Source organism: Physella acuta, unplaced genomic scaffold (genome assembly GCF_028476545.2).
Source record: "Physella acuta isolate Inbredline_101_S28 unplaced genomic scaffold, ASM2847654v3 ptg001702l, whole genome shotgun sequence".
Taxonomy (NCBI): domain Eukaryota; kingdom Metazoa; phylum Mollusca; class Gastropoda; family Physidae; genus Physella; species Physella acuta.
In genome coordinates, this window is record NW_026733215.1 from 41,473 (window position 1) to 67,518 (window position 26,046).

At 35.7% G+C, this 26,046-nt stretch overlaps 2 protein-coding genes and 1 long non-coding RNA gene across 3 annotated transcripts; 1 reads left to right on the forward strand and 2 right to left on the reverse strand.

Moving 5' to 3' along the window:
• On the reverse strand, positions 1-1,050 carry LOC131929989 (uncharacterized). Its single transcript, XR_009384049.1, has 3 exons — positions 1,029-1,050; positions 742-813; positions 1-140 (listed from the first exon to the last, which is right to left on the reverse strand). It is a non-coding gene; the product is annotated as an uncharacterized LOC131929989 (long non-coding RNA).
• A 4,806-nt stretch (positions 1,051-5,856) lies between these two features.
• On the reverse strand, positions 5,857-7,668 carry LOC131929994 (turripeptide Pal9.2-like). Its single transcript, XM_059286380.1, has 2 exons — positions 7,588-7,668; positions 5,857-6,417 (listed from the first exon to the last, which is right to left on the reverse strand). The coding sequence occupies exons 1-2, from the start codon at positions 7,619-7,621 to the stop codon at positions 6,077-6,079; spliced, it is 375 nt and encodes a 124-aa protein (XP_059142363.1). The 5' UTR covers positions 7,622-7,668; the 3' UTR covers positions 5,857-6,076.
• Positions 7,669-22,028: 14,360 nt separating this feature from the next.
• Positions 22,029-25,378, forward strand: LOC131929993 (four-domain proteases inhibitor). Its single transcript, XM_059286379.1, has 4 exons — positions 22,029-22,109; positions 22,275-22,337; positions 23,271-23,621; positions 24,744-25,378. The coding sequence occupies exons 2-4, from the start codon at positions 22,298-22,300 to the stop codon at positions 25,091-25,093; spliced, it is 741 nt and encodes a 246-aa protein (XP_059142362.1). The 5' UTR covers positions 22,029-22,109; positions 22,275-22,297; the 3' UTR covers positions 25,094-25,378.
• The last annotated feature ends 668 nt before the right edge of the window (positions 25,379-26,046 follow it).

Sequence of the window (26,046 nt, forward strand, 5' to 3'; positions counted from 1 at the left end):
CACTTCTGGATTGTCGCAGTTGGCGTTTCTCAACTCACATGCGTTGGGGTAGGTCTTACCGTCCGAGCCGCACACGGGGGCCCAGATACGTGGGCAACCCGTAGGGCAGGGCTCAGACTCGGCCAGAACCGTGCCCATACCTGTTGGTAACGATGTGTATATATATATATATATATATATATATATATATATATATATATATATATATATATATATATAGGTCCTATATATATATATATATGGACTATATATATATGTATATATATATATATATATATATATATATATATATATATATATATATATATATATAAATATATAAATATATAAATATATATATATATATATATATATATATATATATATATATATATATATATATATATATAAATATATATATATATGTTTATATATCATATTTATAGATTTATATACACATAAATAAAGTCGCTTCTGTGAGTGCGTGCGTGTGAGAGTGTTGTTAATTTATCTAGTCATCGTATTTCATTACGTTTAAATGATTCATTAAAAGATGTAAATGCCACCAAATCTAATGTTTTAAACTAACGCCTTAAAATGTGCTTTTATACGTAACATTTTAATTTTAAGAAGCGACTTATTGCACATCTATGGAACATAAATAAAATCAAAACGAACCTAGCGTAAGTAAACCAATGAATTTATGAAATAATAAAACGGTGTTAAAAATAATCAAACCAAATGCTGTAATACAATACTTACAAACAAGTCCGACAAAAACAGCAATCACAATCATTTTGAAGTCAAGATTTCAAAATCCTACTTTAAAAAAATCTGCAACAAACAAAACACGATAGAATAGTCAATTTAAGCTGGATTATCAAACTTTTAATTAGTTTAATGTTTAAAAATAAAATTAGATCTATATTTTAGTAAAATAAAATTTTTCATAATGGATGCAAAATTCACGTAATAGTTTTTTTAACAAAAAAGATGTAAATTAAAAAAAAAATATTGCCTTAAATTTACACTGTAAACGTGAATTATACCTCACTGAATACTGATCTGAATTAAAGTATAAGTTGGAAATTGTTTATATACACCCAGAACGCAATTAAAATGTGTACTTCAATACATTGTTTACTATTTGGTTTGTCATTAATTGGATAGATATTTACCATAATTAAGCATCAGGTTGGGAGCATGTTAATTAGCTAATTAGTTTAATGCGATCTGTTGCTTTGTTTTGTGATGGTTCAGCTGATAGGGGTGTACTGTTTTGGTTAAGGGGACGGCGTGGTCGAATTGTAGAGCTGACGACTGCTAACTATAGAGTCTCGAGTTCAAATCCCGAGTTTCGAATCAATAAGACATCCTGTTCTGTTCTGATTGGGGTCTGACTCAAGTTAAGGAAACCTACTCGGCATGTTATAGTACTGACGACACCGTCTCTTCATGTAAGTGTATCCAGTCACCATCACAGCTTATACGTCGTACTTTAAAAAGATGAACTCTACTACAACTGCCCCTTGTGTATCAGACTCTAACAGTAATGAGGATGTATTCGGCTGGTGGGATTGTAGTTTGGACGCTAGTTAAAAGAATGATGTGGATGATTATGTGGGAGTTAGCTGTTTGTGGGTGTGGATGGTAGTGTTGGGCTAGCCTCTACTACGAGGTTTAATAATATACTCATTTTGAAATATTTTCACAGCCATCATGATCATGATATTTTATAGCAGTGTTTGTGTTGCGATTTTGTTTAAAACAATGTTCTTTGCACTTTATCTTAATATTTCGTCTCAACGGTGAAACAATTAAAACAAAATATAAAACATTTTTGTACACTAACTGTGTGTGTGTGTTTTGATTATTTTATCTAAGTGGTTAATTTACAGCTCAACTCTCAAGGTCAACTGCACTTAAAACAAGCTGTTTGTTTGCACTTTGTTTCAAGATTTGATGACTAAACATACTTTTGGCTTGGTAGGCACATTTTTAAACTGGGTAAATTAATTAGGAAAATAAATGTGTGCAGCCAAAGCATATATATATATATATATATATATATATATATATATATATATATATATATATATATATATATATATATATATATTTATATATATATATGTTTATATATATATATATATATATATATATATATATATATATATATATATATATATATATATATATATATATATATATATGCCAACAGTGGCGGCACTATTTTGTTATTTCGGTCTGCTTTCACCCCTCTCCCTTCTTTTAAAAATAAGGAAACTTTTTTTGACAGCAAATTTCATGATTTATTTTTTTAGCGTCCCCCTTCCTCCTAAATTGCTGACAACAGATCCGGATCTCATCCTACAACCCCACCTTGTTATGAAAAAATCACCCTAGATTAACATTGCTGTTTTCATTGGCCATATTTGATTTAACTCTCAATGTATTTGGCTGCCTGTCATGTGGAAGACGCAGAGTTTGTGGTGACAGATGGTAGCTTGAATTTATTCAATTGTTGAGCAAACACTTTTTTTAAGGTTCAACATTCATTTTTTAACTCTAGCAAAACATCTTGTTTACCATCACACAGTAAACGTTCATAATTGAAGCACCAGCAAGTTGATGATTCCATTAATTCCTACGAATTGACTATACATTTTTTCAATGGACTTGACGGACTTCAGGAAACACCTTCCATCGTTATTTTTTACAAGGATTTTAAATAAACCGGGAGTGATCTCCACTAAACTTTCTCGAATATTCTTATATAAAACAACATGGGATGGGGACTCGGGATATAGTTATGATTTTTAATCCATTTTAAATACTTAAACTTTTTAAAATAGAATAGAATCTCACAGAAAAAAGAATTGCGCACAAAGCGAACGCCGAATAAAGATGTGTATAATAGTGTGGAATATTATTAGTACTTTATAAATTCACACGCGTTTTTTGAGAAATCGGAAATAGTGAAAATAGTAAAAAACGTGTTGTTTTTACTTTCTCGTATATACGAAGTATATAGAAAGTATTGTAATCGTCCAAAAAAAAAATCGAGATTTTTACAAATCTCGACGTTTTACACCTCACTGATACTGAAAAACATAATTTTGCAATCTTGTCCGTATGTCTGTGTGTCTGTCTGTGTGTGTGTGTGTGTGTGTGTGTAAACACGATTACTTGAGTACCGTTACAGCTAGGTTGATGAAACTTCATATATAAGTATTTTATCAAAATCGTTGATCCGTATCAACTTTTAAGCGATTTCCGATAACCGGAAGTGGTACTTTTCCTACTTTGAATTTTTCAAAAGCCTATAACTTGAGTACTATTTCAGACAAATAAATGCAATTTCACATGTAAGTAAAAGATCTATGTCTCTACCTTCTGTCAAATTTTGAGTAATTTCCGTTGACCGGAAGTAGTAATTTACTCTATTTCCGATTTCTCAAAAAACTAATGTTAATTTATAAAGTACTAATAATATTGCGCACTATTATGCACTTTTTTATTTGGCGTTCACTTGGTGTGCATTTTTTTTGTCTACGAGATTTTATTCTACTTTTAAAACTTTAAGTATTTAAAATGGATTAAAAATCATGTCTATAGCCCGAGTTCCCATCCCCTGTTATTTTATATAAGATTATTCGAGAAAGTTTTGGGGAGATCACTCCCGGTTTTTTTTTTCAATTAAATTTTGAAATCAAAGCGACGGTAAAAATAATTTAAAATATAAAATCTTTAGAGTGAAAATAAATTAGAAACTTAATTAATTATTTTATAAATTTTATAAAAGTTGCAAATCCAGAGATCTTTAAATTATTTTTTTTTTTAAGTTTAAGGCTACATTTCTATTTATTTTCATCAAGTCAAAGTTATAAACTGAAGTTTCACTTTCGTAAAACAAACATTGATTGACTCTAGTGGAACTAACGTGTTCGATATTCTGAAAACCACACTTCATAAAAAAACTCATAGTTATTTGTCGTCAAAACTTTGTCGATACAATTTTAGAGTCAGCCGTATTTGTTTTCGATGTCTGTGGTAAATGTAAACAATTAAATTGTCTGCAGCTTTTTGAAAAAAAAATAATTTCCTGGATAACAAAAATAATAAAAAAACATCAATTACACCCAAACTTAAAAGTAAAAAGTCCAACACAAATCAAACCATCCAAATTTTTGTAACCATATGTATTTTAAAAACATCGTACATGATTTGTTCAATATTTATTGGTTCTTTCAAATATTTCGAGACTATTCTCTGTTGTCTCCATTTCCGACCAGTTTATAATAGTTTCTTATAACCAATTATTTCGACCATTTGATTAGGCTTTAATATTGTCTAAACAGAAAATCAGAGACGTAGCTAGGGGAGGGCTGGTGCGACGGCCGTCTTGGGCGCCGACCCAATGGGCGTAAACAGGGTGAAAAGTTTTAAAATCCGATTCTGAGCTGCATTACTAAATTATTTAAAGTTAAGATAATAGACTACTGCTTAGCATTCCTAACTGATTTAACTTTTTTGTACATCAATTTTGTGATATAATTTTAAAAAAAAACTGATCTACGGACAGAGACTTGTAAAATGCATTCCAAAACTTTCCAAAATGGGGAAGAAGTAGCTTTTTGCTAACATAAATAAAATAGTTGGAATGAGGCGCAAGTTTGATGCTTATCCCCGGGCACCGGCCTGGGTCGCTAAGCCACTGTAGGCAACTACGACTTATCTACAAGTGGTATGAAAAAACTGAAATAAAATTGCAATTTCCCAACACGGTTTTCTTCTTAATATTAATTAAATAACAACAAATCAATAATGGCAGGATTACTTTTAAGGGCTGAATAGGTAATACTTTTTAATCTCAATAGCTAAAAAAAATTAAACCTGTATGTAAATGCTAAAAACGTTATTTTAAAAATTAAATAAAACGCAAGACTGCAATATTGTATGACACACCAAACAGCTTTCTATAATTGTTTAGAACAAATTGTTCGTACAAATGGACATCGAAAGGGTCCTTTTATCTCAAGTTATGTGACGTTGTGGTCGAGTGGTATACCGCTTGACTGCTAGCTCGAAGTTCGGATCTCGGTCTATCTTCGAGACAACAGGACTTTCCTGAGCAAACACAGCACTAATAAGTACCTGCCTCACTCTAGGAAACAAGGGCTGCTGGGCATAGACCACACCATCCATTCATATGTAGAGGTCAAGAAACATATGCACTCTACTTCATCTGTGTACCGTTGTGTTCGAAATAAGAATTGTTTATTTTATCTCACATAAATTTGGCCCGCTTGAGAATCTGAACCTGACATCGGTTATGTAACCCGTGATTTAGGTTAACTTAATCCTGTTGATTATGCAGGTCCAGTAAATATCCTTGTGAGTTTACGGAAAATAAGAATTGAAATTGGAAAAAGAAGTCCACGTTATTGAAACTAATCTGCTGGGCAGGGCCCTTCATATGAAGAGGTCAAGAACATATGGACTCTATTTTACCTGTGGAACGTTAATTTCGAAATTGGAACTTTCCTGTTTTCTTATCTTTAATTAGACTTTATTTCAATCACGGTGAAACTGTCATTTTTAGAAAATATATCTGTTTTTGACCGAAAAACAAATTTTTCACATCAAAATACATCATAGTGTTGAGGTAAACGTCGTTAAATTAAAAAAGGTCAAAAAATATCGCGATTCTTTTTTTAAAAATTATAACCTGCAGATGAAACTTTTATTCGCCATTTTAAATCTTCATAATTTACTTGGGAAGTCAACTGATACTTTAAAATAAGTGTGGTATTTCAGCGATATTATTCATATACATTTTCAACCATTTTCAATTTCACACAAAACACATTTTTATGCATTATTGATTTTATTTTTATAATTGTTTTGTATTTTAAATTTCTAAAAACCATCATGCTACTCAAATTTAATTTGGAAAGAGAAAAAAAAATCTAAATGTAAACAATTTATGTAAATGGTGAGCATACAATGCCAAACGATTTAGTTTTTAAATCTAAATTATTCTTTTAAATAATATTCAATAATTATTCTTTGATGTACAACATTTGTTTAAAAGTTAGCAATCCCCACAGTGAGCAATGGTTATCTTCTGCTCTGGTGGAAGGTCACAGTTGGCGGTGTCAAATTCGCAATCGTTGGCGTACGATTTCCCATCACTGCCGCAGACGGGGTTTAACAACTTGTAGCAGCCGTGTATGGGGCAAGGTCGCTCAGTGTGACCGCGGTAACATTCTTTGTGGCAGGGGCCCTCACTCTCAACTGTCACTTCTGGATTGTCGCAGTTGGCGTTTCTCAGATCACACGCGTTGGCGTAGGTCTTGCCGTCCGAGCCGCACACGGGGGCCAAGATGAATGTGCAACCCGTAGGGCAGGGCTCCGACTCGGCCAGAGCAGTGCCTACATATTTTGGTAATAATGCGAATGTATGTATAAATACATTATTGGTATAAATTTAAATATATATATATATATATATATATATATATATATATATATATATGTGTGTGTAAATAGGCACCCCGTCAAAAGAGCGCACGACAAAAGAGCGCCGACATAAGAGCGCAGACAAAAGAGCGCCGACATAAGAGCGCCGACATAAGAGCGCACTAATTTCCCGACAAAAGAGCGCCGACATAAGAGCGCAAACTAAAAATCGAAAAACCATATTTAATAAATAAAAAAAAAGGAAAATTGACTCAGATCAGAAGGCATCGTTTGATGTTAACTCTTTATTGTTTCATTAAAAAAACTAATTGTTCAGTTTCTTTAACTAAAAAACTGGTACAATCAACGTGAAGTCCAATTAAGCAATTATTCAAAACTCAATCTAATGACATATACAAAGATTTTAAATGTTAGGCCTAAAGTGAGAATATAAACTGAAATGAAATGTAACAAAAGAAAAATAAGTTCAATCAGCATTTGCTCTGTCCTGTCTATATCTGTAGCCTTCAACCAATATAATAACCTTCACTTTCTGTGATTCGATCTTCTCCATGTTACTTGGGTTAGAAATATTTTCAAACTGCATTCATAACATGTTAACCATAATATATAAATAAAGACGTTGTTCTCTCGCCGATTGTTTAATTAAAACAAGTGTTAACCATGTCCTATTCGTTTTGCGTACAACATGTGTTTTTTTAATTGACTGCGCTCTTACGTCGGCGCTCTTTTGTCTGCGCTCTTTTGTCGGCGCTCTTATGTCGGCGCTCTTTTGTCTGCGCTCTTATGTCGGCGCTCTTTTGTCGTGCGCTCTTTATATATATATATATATATATATATAAAATATCGGCGTGGCTGTGAGTGTGTTGTTTATCTCGTCATCATATTTTATGTTATTATGTTAAAACGATTCATTAAATTATCTAAATGCCACCAAAATTTATGATTTTTACACGGTATATTTTAAATTTAAGAAGCGACTTAGACTGTTTAATTAATATTATTGCACAGCTATGTAAAATTAACAAAACCGAATCGCAACTACCCTAAGTAAACCAATGTAATTACGAAGTAATAAACCTATGTAAAAAAATAAACCAGTTGATGTAATACAATACTTACAAACAAGTCCGACAAAAACAGCAATCACAATCATTTTGATGTCAAGATTTCAAGATTTCAAAATTCTACTTTGAACAATCTGTAACAAACATTAACAGATACGATAGTCAATTTATACTTGATTATTTAAAATTTAATTTATCTAATGTTTGAAAAAATGAAATTAGATTTATATTGAGGAAGACAATACGATCTTTTATAAGAAAAGCAAAATTCATGTAATAGTTTTTTAACGAACAACTGTAAATTTAAAAAAAATAATAGTTGCTACAATGTAAAACCATACCTCACTGAATATTGAGCTGAAGTAGAGAACTGAAGTTGGAAGCTGTTTATATACACCCAGGACAAATACATTTGTTTACTTGAATATACTGTTTACACTTTGGTTTGTCATCTTTTGGTAAGATAATTACCTTACTAAGCAGGTTGGGAGCATGTTAATTAGCTAATTAGTTTAATGCGATCTGTTGCTTTGTTTTGTGATGGTTCAGCAGATAGGGGTGTACTGTTTCGGTTAAGGGGATGGCGTGGTCGAATTGTAGAGCTGACGACTGCTAACCCTTAAGTCTCGAGTTCAAATCCCGAGTTTCGAATCCATAGGACGTCCCTGAGTCCATCCTATTATGATGGGTGCCTGACTCCCGTTCATGAAACCTACTAGACTGGGCATGGTGCTGACCACACTGTCTCTTCATGTGCCGAGAACAGTTTTAAAAGATGAACTCTACTGCAACTGCCCTGTGTGTGTCTGACTCTGACAGTAAATTATGACGATTTAGTCCGTTGGTGGGATGAATGTGTGGGGCGCTAGTTGTTTGTGGATGTGGATGGTTGTGTGGGGCTAGCCTATAATACGAGGTTTAATAAAACACTCATTTTGAAAAATTTCACTGCCGACATGACCATGATATTTTAAAACAGTGTTGGTGTTTCGATTTTTAAGAAAAATGTTTCTTTTCATTTTATCTAAAAAAAACTTTCTAAATGATGCTATAATTACGACAAAATATAAAAGATATTCTTTGTTTACAATGTGTGTGTTTTAATTATTTTATCAAACTGGTTAGTTTACACATCTCAAGGTCAACTGAACGTTATGTACGACATATGAGTGACATATGGCGACTCAATACAATAGAAATAAGCGGGGTCCTATCAATCAAAACAATCTGTTTGTGTGCACTTTGTTTAAAGATTTGATGACTAAACATACTTTTTGCATATTGGGCAAAATTTCAAAAGTCTGTAAAGTAGTTAGTAAAATAATTGCTTGCTGATCAAACTATATATATATATATATATATATATATATATATATATATATATATATATATATATATATATATATATATATATATATATATATATATTTATTTATTTATTTATTTATTTATTTATTTATTTATTTATTTATTTATTTATTTATTTATTTATTTATTTATTTATTTATTTATTTATTTATTTATTTATTTATTTATTTATATATATATTTATATTTATATGTATTTGTGTGTGTATCCATGTGTGTACACACAGAATGGTGACAATTATTAATTTGGTCTGATATCACCCCCCCCCCCCCCCCGCCTAATTTTTAAAGAGAAAAAAAAGTATCATTGAATTTAATTTCTTGTATATATATATATATATATATATATATATATATATATATATATATATATATATATATATATATATATATATCACAAAGCTCATCCTTTATTAATATAGTTTCTTTTCATGGGCCACATTTTATTTAACTCTCAATGTATTTTACTGAAGTCATGTGGAAAACTCACGTTTCGTAGCGACAGATGGTAGCTTGAATTTTTTCAATTGCTGAACAAACATTTGTTTTAAGATTCAGCAGAAATATGTTCTCTAGCAAACCATTCTGTTTACAATTTGATGATTACATTAATGCCCACGCATTAATTATGCATATGCCAGTTTACTATTTGTGACAGGTTCTCATAACTGATTATTTCTACCATTTGATTAAGTTTAAGTATTGTATCCACAGACATCAACGACTTATCCATCGGCGGTTTGATCAAAATGGAAACTTAAAATATGCAATTTCTCAATATGATTTTCTATTTGATATAAAAAATAAACAATGAACAATGGCAGGTTTATTTTTAGGCTGAACAAGCAATACTTTTTGGTCTCACTTGCTAACAATAGTTAAACGTTATGTAGCCTACATGCCAATAATGTTATGGTTAAAAACAAACAAAAAATCAGAAAAAATAAAAGTAGCATAAATTTAAGTTTTAAATTCTGCAATACTATATGACACACCAAACAGCTTTCTATAAAAGTTTTGAACAATTGTTCCCCCCTATAGACACAAAAATGTTCATTGTATCTCAAATTTTGTGAAGCAGTTTTGGGTGGTATACCGCTTGACTGCTAGCCTGAGGTTCGGATCTCGGTACATCCTCGAGACAACAGGACTTCCCTGAGCCCACGCAGCACTAATGAGTACCTGCCTCACGATAGGAAACAGGGGCTGCTGGGCATAGACCACACATCCATTCATATGTAGAGGTCAAGAAACATATGCACTCTACTTCATCTGTGTACCGTTTGGTTCGAAATAAGAATTGTTTTTTTTTATCTCACATAAATTTGGCCCGCTTGAGAATTTGGACCTGACATCGGTTATGTAACCTGTGATTCAAGTTAACTTAATCCTAACTGTTGATTATGCTGGTCCAGTAAAAATCTTTGTCAGTTTACGAAAAATTAGAATTGTAAATTGGAAAAAGAAGTCCACCTAGCACAGATAGGTACTGGCTCACGTTATAGAAACTAAATCTACTGGACAAGAAATGACTACACCATCCCTCCATATGAAGAGGTCAAGAACATTGACTCTACTTCATCTGCGAAACGTTAATTTCGAAATTGGAACTTTCTTATTTTATTATCTCACCACATGGTTCTTAAATTTGACTTTCATATCAATCACGGTATAACTGTCTTTTTTTAGAAAATATATCTGTTTTTAACTGAAAAACAGATTTTTCACATCAAAATACATCATCGTGATGAGGTAAACGTCTTTAAATTAAAAATGCCAAAAGATATCGCGAATAATTTTTTTTTCAAATTTTAACCTGCACATGAAACATTTATTCGCCATTTTAAATCTTCATAATTTACTTGGGAAATCAACTCATACTTTGAAATAAGTGAGGTATTTTGGCAATATTATTTATATACATTTTCAACCATTTTCAATTTTACACACACACAAAACACATTTTTATGCATTATTAATTTTATTTTATAATTGTTTTTTATTTTAAATTTCTAAAAACCATTATGATGCTCAAATTTGGAAAGAGAAACATTTAAAAAAAAATATAAACAATATATGTAAACGGTGAGCACACAATACCAACCGATTTAGTTTTGAAGTCTAAATTATTCTTTTAAAACAATATTCAATAATTATTCTTTGATGTACAACATTTGTTTAAAAGTTAGCAATCCCCACAGAAAGCAATGGTTATCTTCTCCTCGGGTGGAAGGTCACAGTTGGCGGCGTCAAAGAGGCAGTCGTTGCCGTACGTTATCCCGTCACTGCCGCAGATAGGCCTATACATCGGGTAGCAGCCGATGATGGGGCAATCTGGCTCGGTATCAGCGTAGTAACAGTTGATGGGGCAGGGGCCCTCACTCCCAACGGTCACTTCCGGATAGTCGCAGTTGGCGTTTCTCAGCTCACACTCGTTGGCGTAGGTTACGCCGTCAGTGCCGCACACGGGTGCCATGATATCTGGGCAATCAGTTTGGCAGGGCTCAGACTCGGCCAGAGCTGTGCCTAAATATTTTGGTAACAATTACAATTCGTAATATATATATATATATATATATATATATATATATATATATATATATATATATATATATATATATATATATATATATATATATATATATGTATATATATATATATATATATATATATATATATATATATGTATATATATATATATATATATATATATATATATATACTAGCTGCATCCCGTGCTCCGCCACGGTAAATCTTTTTTAAATGTACCAACTTGGGAACAGAACAAAACTAAACACAACACAAACGAACGCAAAAAAACACGAAAAAACAAACGCAACACTCATAACATAAACACAATTTAAATGCAATCATAAAGGCATATTGCTCGCAGTCTAGCCCGTAGCGCCAAATCGCGCCCTTTCCGGTGATTTCCACCCCCCTCAAACTTTCGATTTGCACCCCTTCCCACCCCCCCCACCCCCCCGCCCTAAAACTTTCGATTTCCACCCCCCCCCCCTCGCAAATTTTTTCCAATGCACTTTGGCGCCCCCTAAGGTCGGCACCCGGGGACATATGCCCCCCCCCCCCCTCGCTACGCCTCTCCTATAAAACCCGAAAGATAGAATAATAATTAGAAAACAGTATAAATAATAGGCAGTATTTAAAATATCCGTGTTTTACCTACAATATTTCACTTTATCCATTCACGCATTTTTTTCCAGTACTTTAAATTTTAAAAATTTACAATAGAGTTTCATAACTAAAACCATTGCGCACCTAATGAACGTGATGACGCGTCTATAATAGTGCTGAATAGTTGATTAAAAATTATAAGCAATAAAAAGTAGAGCCTACATTCAGTGAATAAAATAAATAAAAGATTGCCTTTTATCAATCCATGCTATTTATAATTTTCTAACAATAATTTCCTCTTACACATCCGAATAATTTGCATTCACATTTTGCTAATTATATTATTGCAACACTAATTCCTTCTATGACGAACGTATATTTGCATTTACATTTTTTATTAGCGTGAGTTTAATGTATTTTTAAATTACCTCCTTTGTCAAAATTAGAAAAGAGTTAAATTAATTTGATTTTTCTACCGTACTGTTATTATCTTATTAAAATGTATCCACTTTTTCTGGGAACCTAAACGAAAATGATATTTGACATTAATCTTTTTAATACGTTTCAGCAGTTTGAGTGTATTTAATATTTTCTTGACGTTATGCGAAAGAGTAAAAACCGTGGCAATTATAAAATAGCTCTATGCCGCTATATAAACAAACCCTACTCTAATACTTATAATAAGACACTGCGGTGCACTGAAAAGCACAGCATGGTGTGAATGTTTACTTTTATGGTTCCAAAATCTATAGCGATGACGGAAGGAAGGAAGGAAGGACTGACACACTACCAGCAGCGTTATATTATAGATATTACTTTTATAAATTTATATACATATATATATATATATATATATATATTTATTAACTATCAAATTTCAGTTCGGGGGCCAGTTTCTTCCTGGCATGTCTTTGATTTTTCTGCGCAAAGTTCCTCAACATCACCAACAAACAATTTTCCTTGGACAAAAACATCTCCACGGGCCGGATGAGAGGACTTCGCGGGCCGCAACCGGCCCGCGGGCTGTAGTTTGGAGACCCCTGTTTTAAACTAATGGTTTGAAATGTGATTTTTTAAACGTTATATTTTAATTTTAAGAAGCGACTTACACCGTTTAATCAATATAATTCCACAGCTATGGAAAATTAACAAAACCGTGAATGTAACTACGAAGAAATAAACCTATGTAACAAAAAAAATCAACTGATGTAATACAATACTTACAAACCAGCCCGACAAAAACAGCAATAACAATCATTTTGATGTCAATATTTCAAAATTCTACTTTGAACAATCTGTAACAAACACAAACAGAAACGATAGTCAATTTATACTTGATAATTAAACATTTAATTAACCTAATGTTTGAAAATAAAATTTTATATATATATATATATATATATATATATATATATATATATATATATATATATATATATATATATATATATATATATATATACATATATATATATATTGAGGAAGACAATACGATCTTTTATAATAAAAGCAAAATTCATGTAATAGTTTTTTAACAAAAATATGTAAATTAATAATAATAATAATAATAATTGCCTTAAAGCTACAATCTAAAATCATACCTCACTGAATATTGAGCTGAATTAAAGAACATACATTGGGTGCTGTTTATATACACCTAGGGCCCTTTCAAATTGCTTACTCTTTGTTTTTTTTTTTCAAAAATGGTTAGGAAAATTACCTTAAATAGCAGGTTGGGAGCATGTAATTAGCTAATTAGTTTAATGCAATCTGTTGCTTTGTTATGTAATGGTTCAGGTTCAGCTGATAGCGGTGTACTGGTTCGGTTAGCTCTTTGTGGATGTGGATCGTAGTGTGGCGCTGTCTGTTTGTGGATGTGGATTGTAGTGTGGCGCTAGCTGTTTGTGGATGTGGATTGTAGTGTGGCGCTAGCTGTTTGTGGATGTGGATTGTAGTGTGGCGCTAGCTGTTTGTGGATGTGGATTGTAGTGTGGCGCTGTCTGTTTGTGGATGTGGATTGTAGTGTGGCGCTAGCTGTTTGTGGATGTGGATTGTAGTCTGGCGCTAGCTGTTTGTGGATGTGGATTGTTGTGTGGCGCTAGCTGTTTGTGGATGTGGATTGTAGTGTGGCGCTGTCTGTTTGTGGATGTGGATTGTTGTGTGGCGCTAGCTGTTTGTGGATGTGGATTGTAGTGTGGCGCTAGCTGTTTGTGGATGTGGATTGTTGTGTGGCGCTAGCTGTTTGTGGATGTGGATTGTAGTGTGGCGCTGTCTGTTTGTGGATGTGGATTGTAGTGTGGCGCTGTCTGTTTGTGGATGTGGATTGTAGTGTGGCGCTGTCTGTTTGTGGATGTGGATTGTAGTGTGGCGCTGTCTGTTTGTGGATGTGGATTGTTGTGTGGCGCTAGCTGTTTGTGGATGTGGATTGTTGTGTGGCGCTAGCTGTTTGTGGATGTGGATTGTAGTGTGGCGCTGTCTGTTTGTGGATGTGGATTGTTGTGTGGCGCTAGCTGTTTGTGGATGTGGATGGTAGTGTGGCGCTATCTGTTTGTGGATGTGGATGGTATTGTGATGAGCTAGCTGTGTGTGGATGTTGGTGTGGTGGCTAGCCTCTAATACGAGGTTTACTAATACAGCCATTTCGAAATATTTCACTGTGTTTCAATTTTTTTATCAAACTGGTTAATTTACAGCTCACATCTCAATGTCAACTGTACGACATATGAGCTGTGATGATGACTCAATACAATACAACTAAGCAGGGTCTAATCAGGGGCGTAGCGAGGGGGCGCGGGGTGCGGACCGCACCGGGTGACACCATTTAGGGGGTGACACCTAGGCAAAAAATAGCAATTTATATATATAAAAACTTGAGAGGGTGCAAATCGAAAGTTTGAGGGGGGAGGTGCAAATCGAAAGTTTGTAAGTTTGTCCCCGGGAATGGTCGCTACGCCTCTGGGGGGTGACACCATTAAGTGCCGCACCGGGTGACACCGGACCTCGCTACGCCACTGGGTCTAATAAGTCAAAAAAGTGTGCACTTTGTTTCAAGATTTGATGCTTAAACATACGTTTCGCTTATTTGGCAACATTTCAAAGCTCTTTAAAGTAATTAGGAAAATAAATGCGTGCTGCCCAACCAATATATATGTATACGTATGTATATATATATATATATATATATATATATATATATATATATATATATATATATATATATATATATATATATATATATATATATATATATATATATATATATATATATATATGTGACCTAGGCTACTCGCAGCGCCAAATGTGACCCTGCTCGCAGCGCCAAATGTTAACGAGACTATTTGCCTGTAGCGCCAAATGTTAACGAGTTCTGCTCGACAACGCCAAATGTTACCGAGTCTAACCACTCATTCTACACAACATCGACCACAGTATAGATACTCGAAGATGCAGGTTCGCTATTGATCCTTTTATTACATGAATCAAAGAAATGCTTCACAATAATATACGGAATCAAAAGGAATGCTTCACAATAATAGTTTGAATCAACTGACTCCCAACAGTCCTCACTAGTCTTCATATAACTGAATACACATGTCTATCGTCCTTCTTAACACAATATAACCAACTTGATACTGCCACACAGACTGACTGATCGAGAGAGAGAGACTGAGAGACTGCTACTCACTGCTACTGACTACCACTGACTCTCAGACTACCACAGACTGCCACAGAGAGACGTCGCCTTGCTATTTATCCCCTTCGTATCCGTAGTCGTATTCGGCTCTATCATAATCGTAATCGTATTCGATTCTATCGTAATCGATTCTAATCGTTGCATCAGAATGTTAATTACTTCGCTTCTGTCGTACAGTCCGATTTAATAAGCCATCTGCATCCTGTCACATCAAAGTTGACAGACCGTATTGCGTTCATATCATATCGCTTCCCAAGATAATACGCCTTGGCTTTCTGATCGTTATCAGCCAACACCTGCACTGTGACGTCAGTCGTGTCAAAGTTGACAGCGCTGTACCGCGTTATTCTCTGGTAACTTCCCCTAGTTACATCCACCCCTGCCTTTTTTGTGTGCTATCAGCCACAAACAACGCTTGGCAGGTGCAGTCCTTCAAAGTCAATCGCACCACCGTAAAAAAAACAATGTATTGTTCCACTCACTGTCAATGTCGTCACATTCGTATAAGATTGACAGTTATCCCTATTTCACATATCCAATGTGTCTACATCATCTTCCTCAGACACAAAACAGTTCTAGAATTCACATCCACCTTTTTTCGTTTGGTGCCTTCACCAGTTCACTTTTATGACTTTTTGAACAGTCTGTTCTCATACCAGCGCGACCATGAAAGAATTGATGGTTGCTGACAAAAAATTTCGTATTCTTTCTGTTTCTTAAACTTCTCCGCGGACCACTTATCTGATGGTCTACTGTCTCTCTGTTTCTGGGAGGAACGGGATCCTCTTCGTTGCCGTTATCCTCCACTTGTGTCTCGCTGTTGTTCTGTTGATGGTGAAATGGTTCCGGGATGGGTATGTGAATTTCCGTTATAGTTTCCGGTTCCCTAATTGTCTTGGGTTTCCTTGTGTGTAACTGCTCTTCTTGACTATGACAATATTTCTTTAATTGAGCAATATTCGCCCACCGATCCGGTTTGGCGTGATCGATGGGTCTTATCTTAAAGGGGCCACCTGCTACTTTAGGCATCTCCACGACTTGCCATATCTCCTGTCCCCAGAGATCGTGGATTTTGTTTCTGCCTAACGGGTGGCTACGCAGTAATACCCTGTCGTTCAGTTTGAGTGGCGGGTCCTTTGTCTGTACCGGCGGTTCCCTTCGCCGTGCTTCATGTTCTAGTCTTTCCTGTACTACCCTGTACATTTCTCTAATTCGTCTCATATGTTCATTCACATATTCCAGTGCAGTGTATGAGCCAGTCATACTCTCCTTTTTTCCTAGGAACAAGTCAAGAGGCAGTCGAGCCTCCCGTCCGAACAGCAACATGTATGGCGAAAAGCCGGTTGTGGCATGGGGTGTGCAGTTGTATAGATATACCAACTCTGGGAGAAAATCAGGCCAACGTTTTTTCTGTTCAGGTTCTAGAGTACGCAGCAAATCATGCATGCTGCGGTTGAACCGCTCGCACTGTCCGTTTCCTTTCGGATTAAATGTGGTTGTTCTAGATTTGTTGATCCCGTAGTGGCTGCACAGTTGGTTAATTACTTCTGACTCAAAGGCCCTTCCTTGGTCAGAGTGTAACTGTCCTGGTATGCCATATTTGATGAACCAATGTTCTATTAAGACCTTTGCCACTGTTTTGGCAGTCTGATCTCGTGTGGGCACCGCCACAGTCCATTTGGTGAAAACATCAGTCATTACCAACACATGTTCCGTCCCATCCGATGATTGCTCCAACGACGTAAAGTCCATAGCCACAATCTCTAGTGGTTTTGTCGCTAGTAGGTGTCCTGATGGCTGTCTCATTTTGACAACTGGCATTTTCGCATGCTGACACCTCACACAAGCCTCCCAATGGCGTTTGACCTCCATTTCCATATTGGGCCAGTAACACCTCCGTCGTAAAATTTTGTGCGTCCTGTCCTGACCCTGGTGTCCTGCCCTGTCATGTGCCAACCTTAGCACTTCTTCTCGTAATTGTCCAGGCACCACCACCTGGTGTATTGTCCCATCAATTTGGTCATGAATTCTCCGCATGAGAACACCATCCTTTATACTGAGACGGTCCCACTGACTCAGTATTTTCTTTGTTTCTCGACCAAATTGTTCTCTTTCCCTTCTCCTTGGGAATTTTTGTTCCTGGACGTTTTTCAACAGCGGCTGTAAGCCACTATCCGTTCTCTGGGCATTTCGTATCTCTTTATTATTAAGGCAACTAAAATCACTAATGTCCATATGTCCGGGCTCTGTGGATATGTGCTCCACCCCGGTCTGTCCGTTTTGCATCACTTGCACCCCGTGAGGGATATCTGTTGACGCTCTGACCTCACATATTCCTGTCAGCGTTTCTTCCTCATCGCCCGGTCTCTCGTAAGGATTCCTTGATAAGGCGTCCGCATTGCCATTGGACCGCCCCGGGCGATATTTTATCTCTAGGTCAAAGAGTGCCAATTCTGCTGCCCATCGCTGTTCGATGGATCCCAGCCTTGCTGTAATTTGAAGTTCTTTTTCAATATCGGATAATTTCTCTTCAAGTCTTGTTTGAGACTCTTTCATTTCTTCTAGTTTGCCAACACTGTTCTGTTGTCTACTATTTTTATTTACTTCTTCCGATAACAGACACTCTAAAGATGAACATTTCTCCTGTGCTTTTAATTTGCATGAACTTTCCCTATCCAGTTTCCTGGTTAACATTGAGATCTCATTCTTAAGTCTACCAATTTCCTTCTTATCATCATTTTTCTCTACCAACAAATTGTTCACTTGAAACTTTTCAACATCCCAGTTCATTTCACAGTTCATTTTTTCCATTAGTTGTGTTTTACCTTTCTTTTTCTCCTTACTGTGTTTCTGTGTCATTTTGTTTACTAAGTCATTACCTCGCCGCTCTGTAGCCTTGACCTGCCGTACAGAGGGCGATCGTTTCACCGGACAGTACCGTGCCATATGTCCGGGTTGTGAACAGGACAAGCAAATTGGTCGACCGTCAGCCGTCCACCGGAGCGATGGACCGGCAGGTCGCGGCTGTCCAACCTGTCTCTGTTTTGTCCCGTTTTTGCCCTGATTCTCAGCTGTTGACCTGCTTTCTAACCTCTCCAATCGTTGGTCAACCTTAACCAGGTGGGCCAACAGTTGAGCCATCATGGTTTCCATCGTGCCGGTCCCTGTGGGTGGGGATTGTTTCTGTTCCGGCACAGAGACTTTGTCCACCGAACAGTTCGATTGGTCCTCATCCTCGGACCTGCGGATCGCTGAGTTCCTGACCTGAAGGAAGGTCAACTGCGGGTCTTTGTGGACCTCCTCTTTCAACTCTCTCCTTAAGATCGGGGTTGCTAGCCCCTCGATGAAATGGTCCCTCAGTAGGCGTACATCAATGTCAGGTGTTTTGCCCTTTACCGAATCAAAGGCCCTGTTCATTCGGTGTGAATACTCCATCACACTCTCCGCCATTCTCTGCTTTAAGCCTACGAACCCCGATAGCAGTTGCGATCCCGACCGTCTCTCCCCAAAGGTCTCCATAATTAGATCCAGCACCTTATCTGGATCTGATTGGATGGTTTTATCGTGGCATTTGACCTCTGCCCTGACCGTCTCTCCTATACTGCCCATCAGCAGTCTTAATCTTTCCTCTGGTGACATGCATCTCGAGGCCCAGGCCGCTTTGACCTCTTCACTGAACCTGTTGGTTAAAGCTGGATCACCGTCCCCGTAAAATTTGTTAATGTGGGACTCTCTGGGCAGGACCACAATATGGGTCTGCTTCTCGTCCAGAGTAGACATTTTATTCCTTGAGTAAAAAAAGAAAAGAGTTCTTTCTTACCGTGTGTGTATGAAAAATTTTCCTCGTTCCTCAATTTTCACTGTTCCTGAATGTTCGAATTCACACACACACTAAACACAGTTATTAACAAGGTTGACTATGGGTGCCTAAATCGGCAAGTCTAGTTGAATTCATCCTGTCCGACGACGCCAAATGTGACCTAGGCTACTCGCAGCGCCAAATGTGACCCTGCTCGCAGCGCCAAATGTTAACGAGACTATTTGCCTGTAGCGCCAAATGTTAACGAGTTCTGCTCGACAACGCCAAATGTTACCGAGTCTAACCACTCATTCTACACAACATCGACCACAGTATAGATACTCGAAGATGCAGGTTCGCTATTGATCCTTTTATTACATGAATCAAAGAAATGCTTCACAATAATATACGGAATCAAAAGGAATGCTTCACAATAATAGTTTGAATCAACTGACTCCCAACAGTCCTCACTAGTCTTCATATAACTGAATACACATGTCTATCGTCCTTCTTAACACAATATAACCAACTTGATACTGCCACACAGACTGACTGATCGAGAGAGAGAGACTGAGAGACTGCTACTCACTGCTACTGACTACCACTGACTCTCAGACTACCACAGACTGCCACAGAGAGACGTCGCCTTGCTATTTATCCCCTTCGTATCCGTAGTCGTATTCGGCTCTATCATAATCGTAATCGTATTCGATTCTATCGTAATCGATTCTAATCGTTGCATCAGAATGTTAATTACTTCGCTTCTGTCGTACAGTCCGATTTAATAAGCCATCTGCATCCTGTCACATCAAAGTTGACAGACCGTATTGCGTTCATATCATATCGCTTCCCAAGATAATACGCCTTGGCTTTCTGATCGTTATCAGCCAACACCTGCACTGTGACGTCAGTCGTGTCAAAGTTGACAGCGCTGTACCGCGTTATTCTCTGGTAACTTCCCCTAGTTACATATATATATGTGTGTGTGTGTGTGTGTGTGTGTGTGTGTGTGTGTGTGTGTGTTTGTGTGTGTGTGTGTGTGTGTGTATCACAAAGCTCATCCTTTATTAAAATAGATTCTTTTCATGGGGCCCGTTTTATTTAACTCAAAGTATTTGGCTTCAGTCGTGCTGTAGACACACATTTCGTGGCGACAGATGGTAGCTTGAGTTTTTTTTTAATTGCTGAACAAACATTTGTAAAAATACAGCAGACATGTTTAATTCTGGCAAACCATCGTGTTTACCAGCACACATTCAACGTTTGCTATTAAACCACAAACAATCTAATGATTGCATTAATACACAAGCATTTATTATGCGTATCCCAGTTTACTATTTGTGACAGGTACTCATAACTGATTATTTCTACCATTTGATTAAGTTTAAATATTGTATCCACAGACATCAACGACTTATCCATAGGCGGTTTGATCAAAATGGAAACTTAAAATATGCAATTTCTCAATATGATTTCCTATTTGATATAAAAAAATTAACATTGAATAACGGCAGGTTTATTTTTAGGCTGAACAAGCAATATTTTTGGTCTCACTTGCTAACAATAGTTAAACGTTATGTAGCCTACATGCCAATAATGTTATGGTTAAAAACAAAACAAAAAAATCAGAAAAAATAAAAGTAACATACGTTTAAATTTTAAATTCTGCAATAATGTATGATACACCATACGGCTTTGTATGCATATTTAGAACAACGGTTCCTACATATTGACATATTAAGGGTCCGAGTATCTCAAATTATGTGACGGTGTGGTCGGGTGGTAACCACTTGACTGCTAGCCTAAAGTTCGGGTTTCTATCCGTCCCCGAACCTACCCAACACTATTGGGTACCTGCCTCACGATAGGAAACAAGGACTGCTGAGCACGGCTTTATATGCATACATTTAAAAGAAAACATAGACTCTACTTCGTCTGTCTATTTTCAATGCAATATTTATGTTTCAACTATATCAACTTTAAACAGGATTTTGGAACGTAACGTTATTGGAAGTTTTTAGCAACGTCAGCGCTTTAACATCAAAACAACACAACCTTGTCAACATGTCATTAAGCAACTCATTAAGCAACTCACACGTTGTGACTAATCCCAAGATAATCCAGCATCGTCTAACATCTGCGTATATCGGTACTACTGTTAGTCACGAGCGAATAGGGGTTATAATTTTAACGCGTTTGAGTTTAAGATTCGTTTAGGCTTATATTTTGGGCTAACCGCTTGGTAAAATAATGTTTAATATTATGAAATTGAAAGTGAGACTCTCGATACCAGTGATACAGTTTAAATAAATCAGCATCGATACCGCCCGACAACACAACACGAAAAATGCCATCAGTTGTTAACGACAAGGTTGTGCTAATGAAAGCGGAATAATCGATGGATTAAATTAACAGCAATTTTCTGCTTGAGTGCTTACCCCTTTGTTTGCTAAATGAATGCAGAAAATTAAAAGTTAGATTTCCACTGGTGATATCTACTGCAAAAAAACTGGTATAAAATACACTGCAAGTTACAGAAAAAAATATATTTCGTCTCAAACGCAATTGAATTGTACATTAAGGTATACCGAATATATATATATATATATATATATATATATATATATATATATATATATATATATATATATATATATATATATATATATATATATATGCACATACTTTTACACGACAATGTATAAATAGAGTCACTATTGTACATTAAATGTGTATTGTTTTCCCAGTTCAGACATTAAGAAGAGACACCATGTCAAAATTGACAGTACTCTGTTTACTGGGAGCAGTATGTAAGCAAAAAAAAATTACTTGATGTTTTTTTTCATAGTTTATTCTCATTTTACCTTATAAAATAACACGTACAGTCTTCGATTGCCATGTTGAAAGAGTTAATCCTAATCCAATGACGTGCACTCCGTAGGATAAGTTGATTTGTTGTATTCCATTCAGCATCGTATTCGTCGGAAGCTCGCAGCAGCGATAGTTTTAACTCATTGTTTTTTTAACTCATTGTTTTTTAACTCATTGTTTTTATTAGCGTAATACAAAAGTTCTCGTCGTTTATCAACGTGACACAAAAGTTAAAACCTTCTAACTAATCAGGTTACTTAATTAAAATACTCAATTAGACTAATTTAACTTTGATTATTTCATTGACATGTAACACATTTGTTATGCACTAAAACTTATTTTAGAGAAATAAATTCAGAATTATGTCATTAAAATACTTCGGTTGTATGTATATCAAGGTGTGATGTGGTAAGCTTCACTCCAACTAGTCTATCTTTAGCTCAGCTTTGTTCGCGTGCACACAATCTTTCAAGCTGAATCGCCGCAACAGAACTTTACATTTCCATTGCACGCTCTAGTTAATGTCAACTTCACCGGGTGGTAAAGTTTCCCTTCTAAACTTGACGGCCTATAGAACAAGTGAAGTAGAGTTTACTTGTTTCTGTGACCTCGGAATATGAAGAGATAGTGTGGTCAGCACTATACCCAGCCTCCTTTACTTTCCCTAACGTGAGTTAGGTACCCATCAGAGCTGGGTGGACTCAGGGACGTTCTACTGACTTGTACCCGGATTCGAACTCGAGACTTACGGGTTAGAAGTCCTGCTCTCTACCGTAGACCACTCCGCCCCTCAACTATATCTGGTACTTACATTTAATTTATGTTATTTATGTTTAAAGTTTCGTTTTCCTGTTTTAACGTGTCGCCTGCAGGTTTCGCTCTTGCCGACGACGACGACGATGACTGTCGCAAACCCTGCCCAAGAAACTACAGCCCGGTGTGCGGAAGTGACGGCAAGACCTACAGCAACCTGTGTGAGCTACTGAACGCCAACTGCGACAGGGAGAAGGGCAGGAAGATCACAGCGGTCTTCAATGGGGAGTGTATCAAGAGATGCTACAGCGGTGAGGTCAAGCGAGAGTGCCCAGTCAGCGCCTGCTACCTGCTGCTCAACCCCATCTGTGGCAGCGACGGCAAGACGTACGACAACGACTGCGTGTTGGACGGTGCCAACTGTGGACTGCCGGACGACCAGAAGATCAAGCCCAAATCTTGCGGGCCGTGTGAGTTTTTTTTTATTGTCGTTAGTTTTTATTAACGTCACAAAAAGTATATTTATCCTTCTAAAACTTATAAATAAACGAAAAGTTAAAGAAAAGTTTTCTGATAACGTGTGAGTTAAAAATTGTCGTTAGTTTTTATTAACGTCACAAAAAGTATATTTATCCTTCTAAAACTTATAAATAAACGAAAAGTTAAAGAAAAGTTTTCTGATAACGTGTGAGTTGAAAATTGTCGTTAGTTTTTATTAACGTCATAAAAGAAAGCAGTGATAGTTAAACGAAAAGATAAATTTTATTTGATACCACGACAATCAAAAGTTTCTTACTGTCAACACTATACCCTGCATCGTTACTTTCTCAAACTCGTATTAGAACCACATTATAATTGAATGAATATCGTTATCATACTCTAAGGTGGGAAAAGCTACGATGTATGCGTTTCTTTAACATCAAACTATGATAAGGTTTCCATATGGCCTACTTATGCATATCACAACACCAAATCACCGGGTAAAATCTTTAACCGAACTCAATGTTTACGTATGCTTTAAAACTTTAAAACTAAACAAAGCCGTATTATTGAGAACTATTTATCACTGTAAAAATGCTAATATATATATATATATATATATATATATATATATATATATATATATATATATATATATATATATATATATATATATACAGTGGCGTCGCTAGCTCTGGTGTCACCCGGTGCGGCACGTTGTGGTGTTACACCCCCCCCCCCCCCCCCAAGAAACACAACATCCCCACCCTCTTGTAATAATTGTGTGGATTTGTAATTAAAGGTATATTTAAGTTTAATTAATCACTAATACATCTGACACTAAGACATATTTTGCAATTTTTTGGCCTAAAAGGTGTCACCCGTACGGTCCGTACCTCCCGCCCCGCTCTCGCTTCGCCTCTGTATATATATATATATATATCTATATCTATATATATATATATATATATATATATATATATATATATATATATATATATATATATATATATATATATATATATATATATATATATATATATATATATATATATATATATATAACTCTATAATTCATGTCTGTTGCTAAATCATAATTCCTCTTCACTTAGGTCCCACTACGTGTAGAAAACCCTGCACCTTCATCTATGCACCTGTGTGCGGCAGTGACGGCAAGACCTACGCCAGCCAGTGTGTCCTGGACAACGCGAACTGCGGGAGGGACAGGGACGAGCAGGTCACCGTGGCCTTCCCGGGGGACTGCATCAAACGCTGTTACCCTGGCAACGAGGTCCGACCCTGCCCTATAGTCGGCTGTAACAGGATGCTGAGGCCCGTCTGTGGTAGCGATGGTAGGACCTACAGCAACGATTGTTTGTTGGACTCGGCCAACTGCGCCCTGCCTGAGGGTAGGAAGATTGTACCCAGGTCGTGTGGGCCATGTAAGAAAAGAGATGACTAAACCATATCGTTGACCCTATGTCCATCTTTGATTTTATTTAAAACTTTACTTTTATCTTCATTGATGGTAAAAATAAAAAAAAAGTAAAATGAACATAGATTATACATTGTTTCTGGTTTTTATTCATTTATATATTTTTTGTTGCGTCTTTAAACATAAACTTTCTTGTGGGCTGTGATGACTAAAACATATAGATGAGACTTGTCCATCTTTGATTTTATTTAAAACTTTACTTTATTTACAGCATAGGTCATTAAACAAAACAAAAATGCTATGTAAGAATTATAGATTGTTTCTGGTTTTTAGTTACACTTTTTGTTGTTGTGTTTTTGAACTTAAACCTTCGAATAGGCCATAGGCCTACAAAAATTAAATGACTAAAACCCGAATTTGACCCTAAGTCAATCTTTCTTTTCTTTTATCAAATACTACTATTTACATCGATTGTCATTAAAAAATAATATACTGTATATGAATTATACTTTGTTTCTGTTTTTAATTCAAGTTTTGAACTTAAATCATTGTGTAGGCTGCAAGAAAACAGATTACTAAAGTTTACGTGTCACCCTAGGTCTGTTGTTGTTTTTATTTAAATATTTTACTGTAATTTACGTCGGTGGTAGTAAAAAAATAAAACAAAAACGATATACATATTAGATTATTACTGTTTTTTTTTTATAATTTAATTTTTAATTGTTTGTGTGCGTGCTTTAAAAACAACACTTTTTAACTATCTACTAATTTTAAAAGAATATAGTTGTATTTTGACGAGTAATGTATTGTTCGCCTCTCTACAGACATCACATGTTGTGTTGTTTGTTGTTCCTTCTCATCAGATTTTAATACTTATTTGCTATTAAGAACATTTAAATATACACCGATAAAAAATTACATTACAAGCAGTTTTTAAAAAAATGGAACAAAACTAAAACTCTGGATTATTTTGAAAAAAA

Bases quoted from the DNA above. Each gene is read 5' to 3' on its own strand.
- LOC131929994 (XM_059286380.1), bottom strand. From the start codon at position 7,621: ATGATTGTGATTGCTGTTTTTGTCGGACTTGTTT. The intron at 6,418-7,587 runs GTAAGTATTGTA...CAAAATATGTAG, and splicing joins TGTTTTTGTCGGACTTGTTT to GCACTGCTCTGGCCGAGTCG.
- LOC131929993 (XM_059286379.1), top strand. From the start codon at position 22,298: ATGTCAAAATTGACAGTACTCTGTTTACTGGGAGCAGTAT. The intron at 22,338-23,270 runs GTAAGCAAAAAA...TGTCGCCTGCAG, and splicing joins CTGTTTACTGGGAGCAGTAT to GTTTCGCTCTTGCCGACGAC. The intron at 23,622-24,743 runs GTGAGTTTTTTT...CTCTTCACTTAG, and splicing joins GCCCAAATCTTGCGGGCCGT to GTCCCACTACGTGTAGAAAA.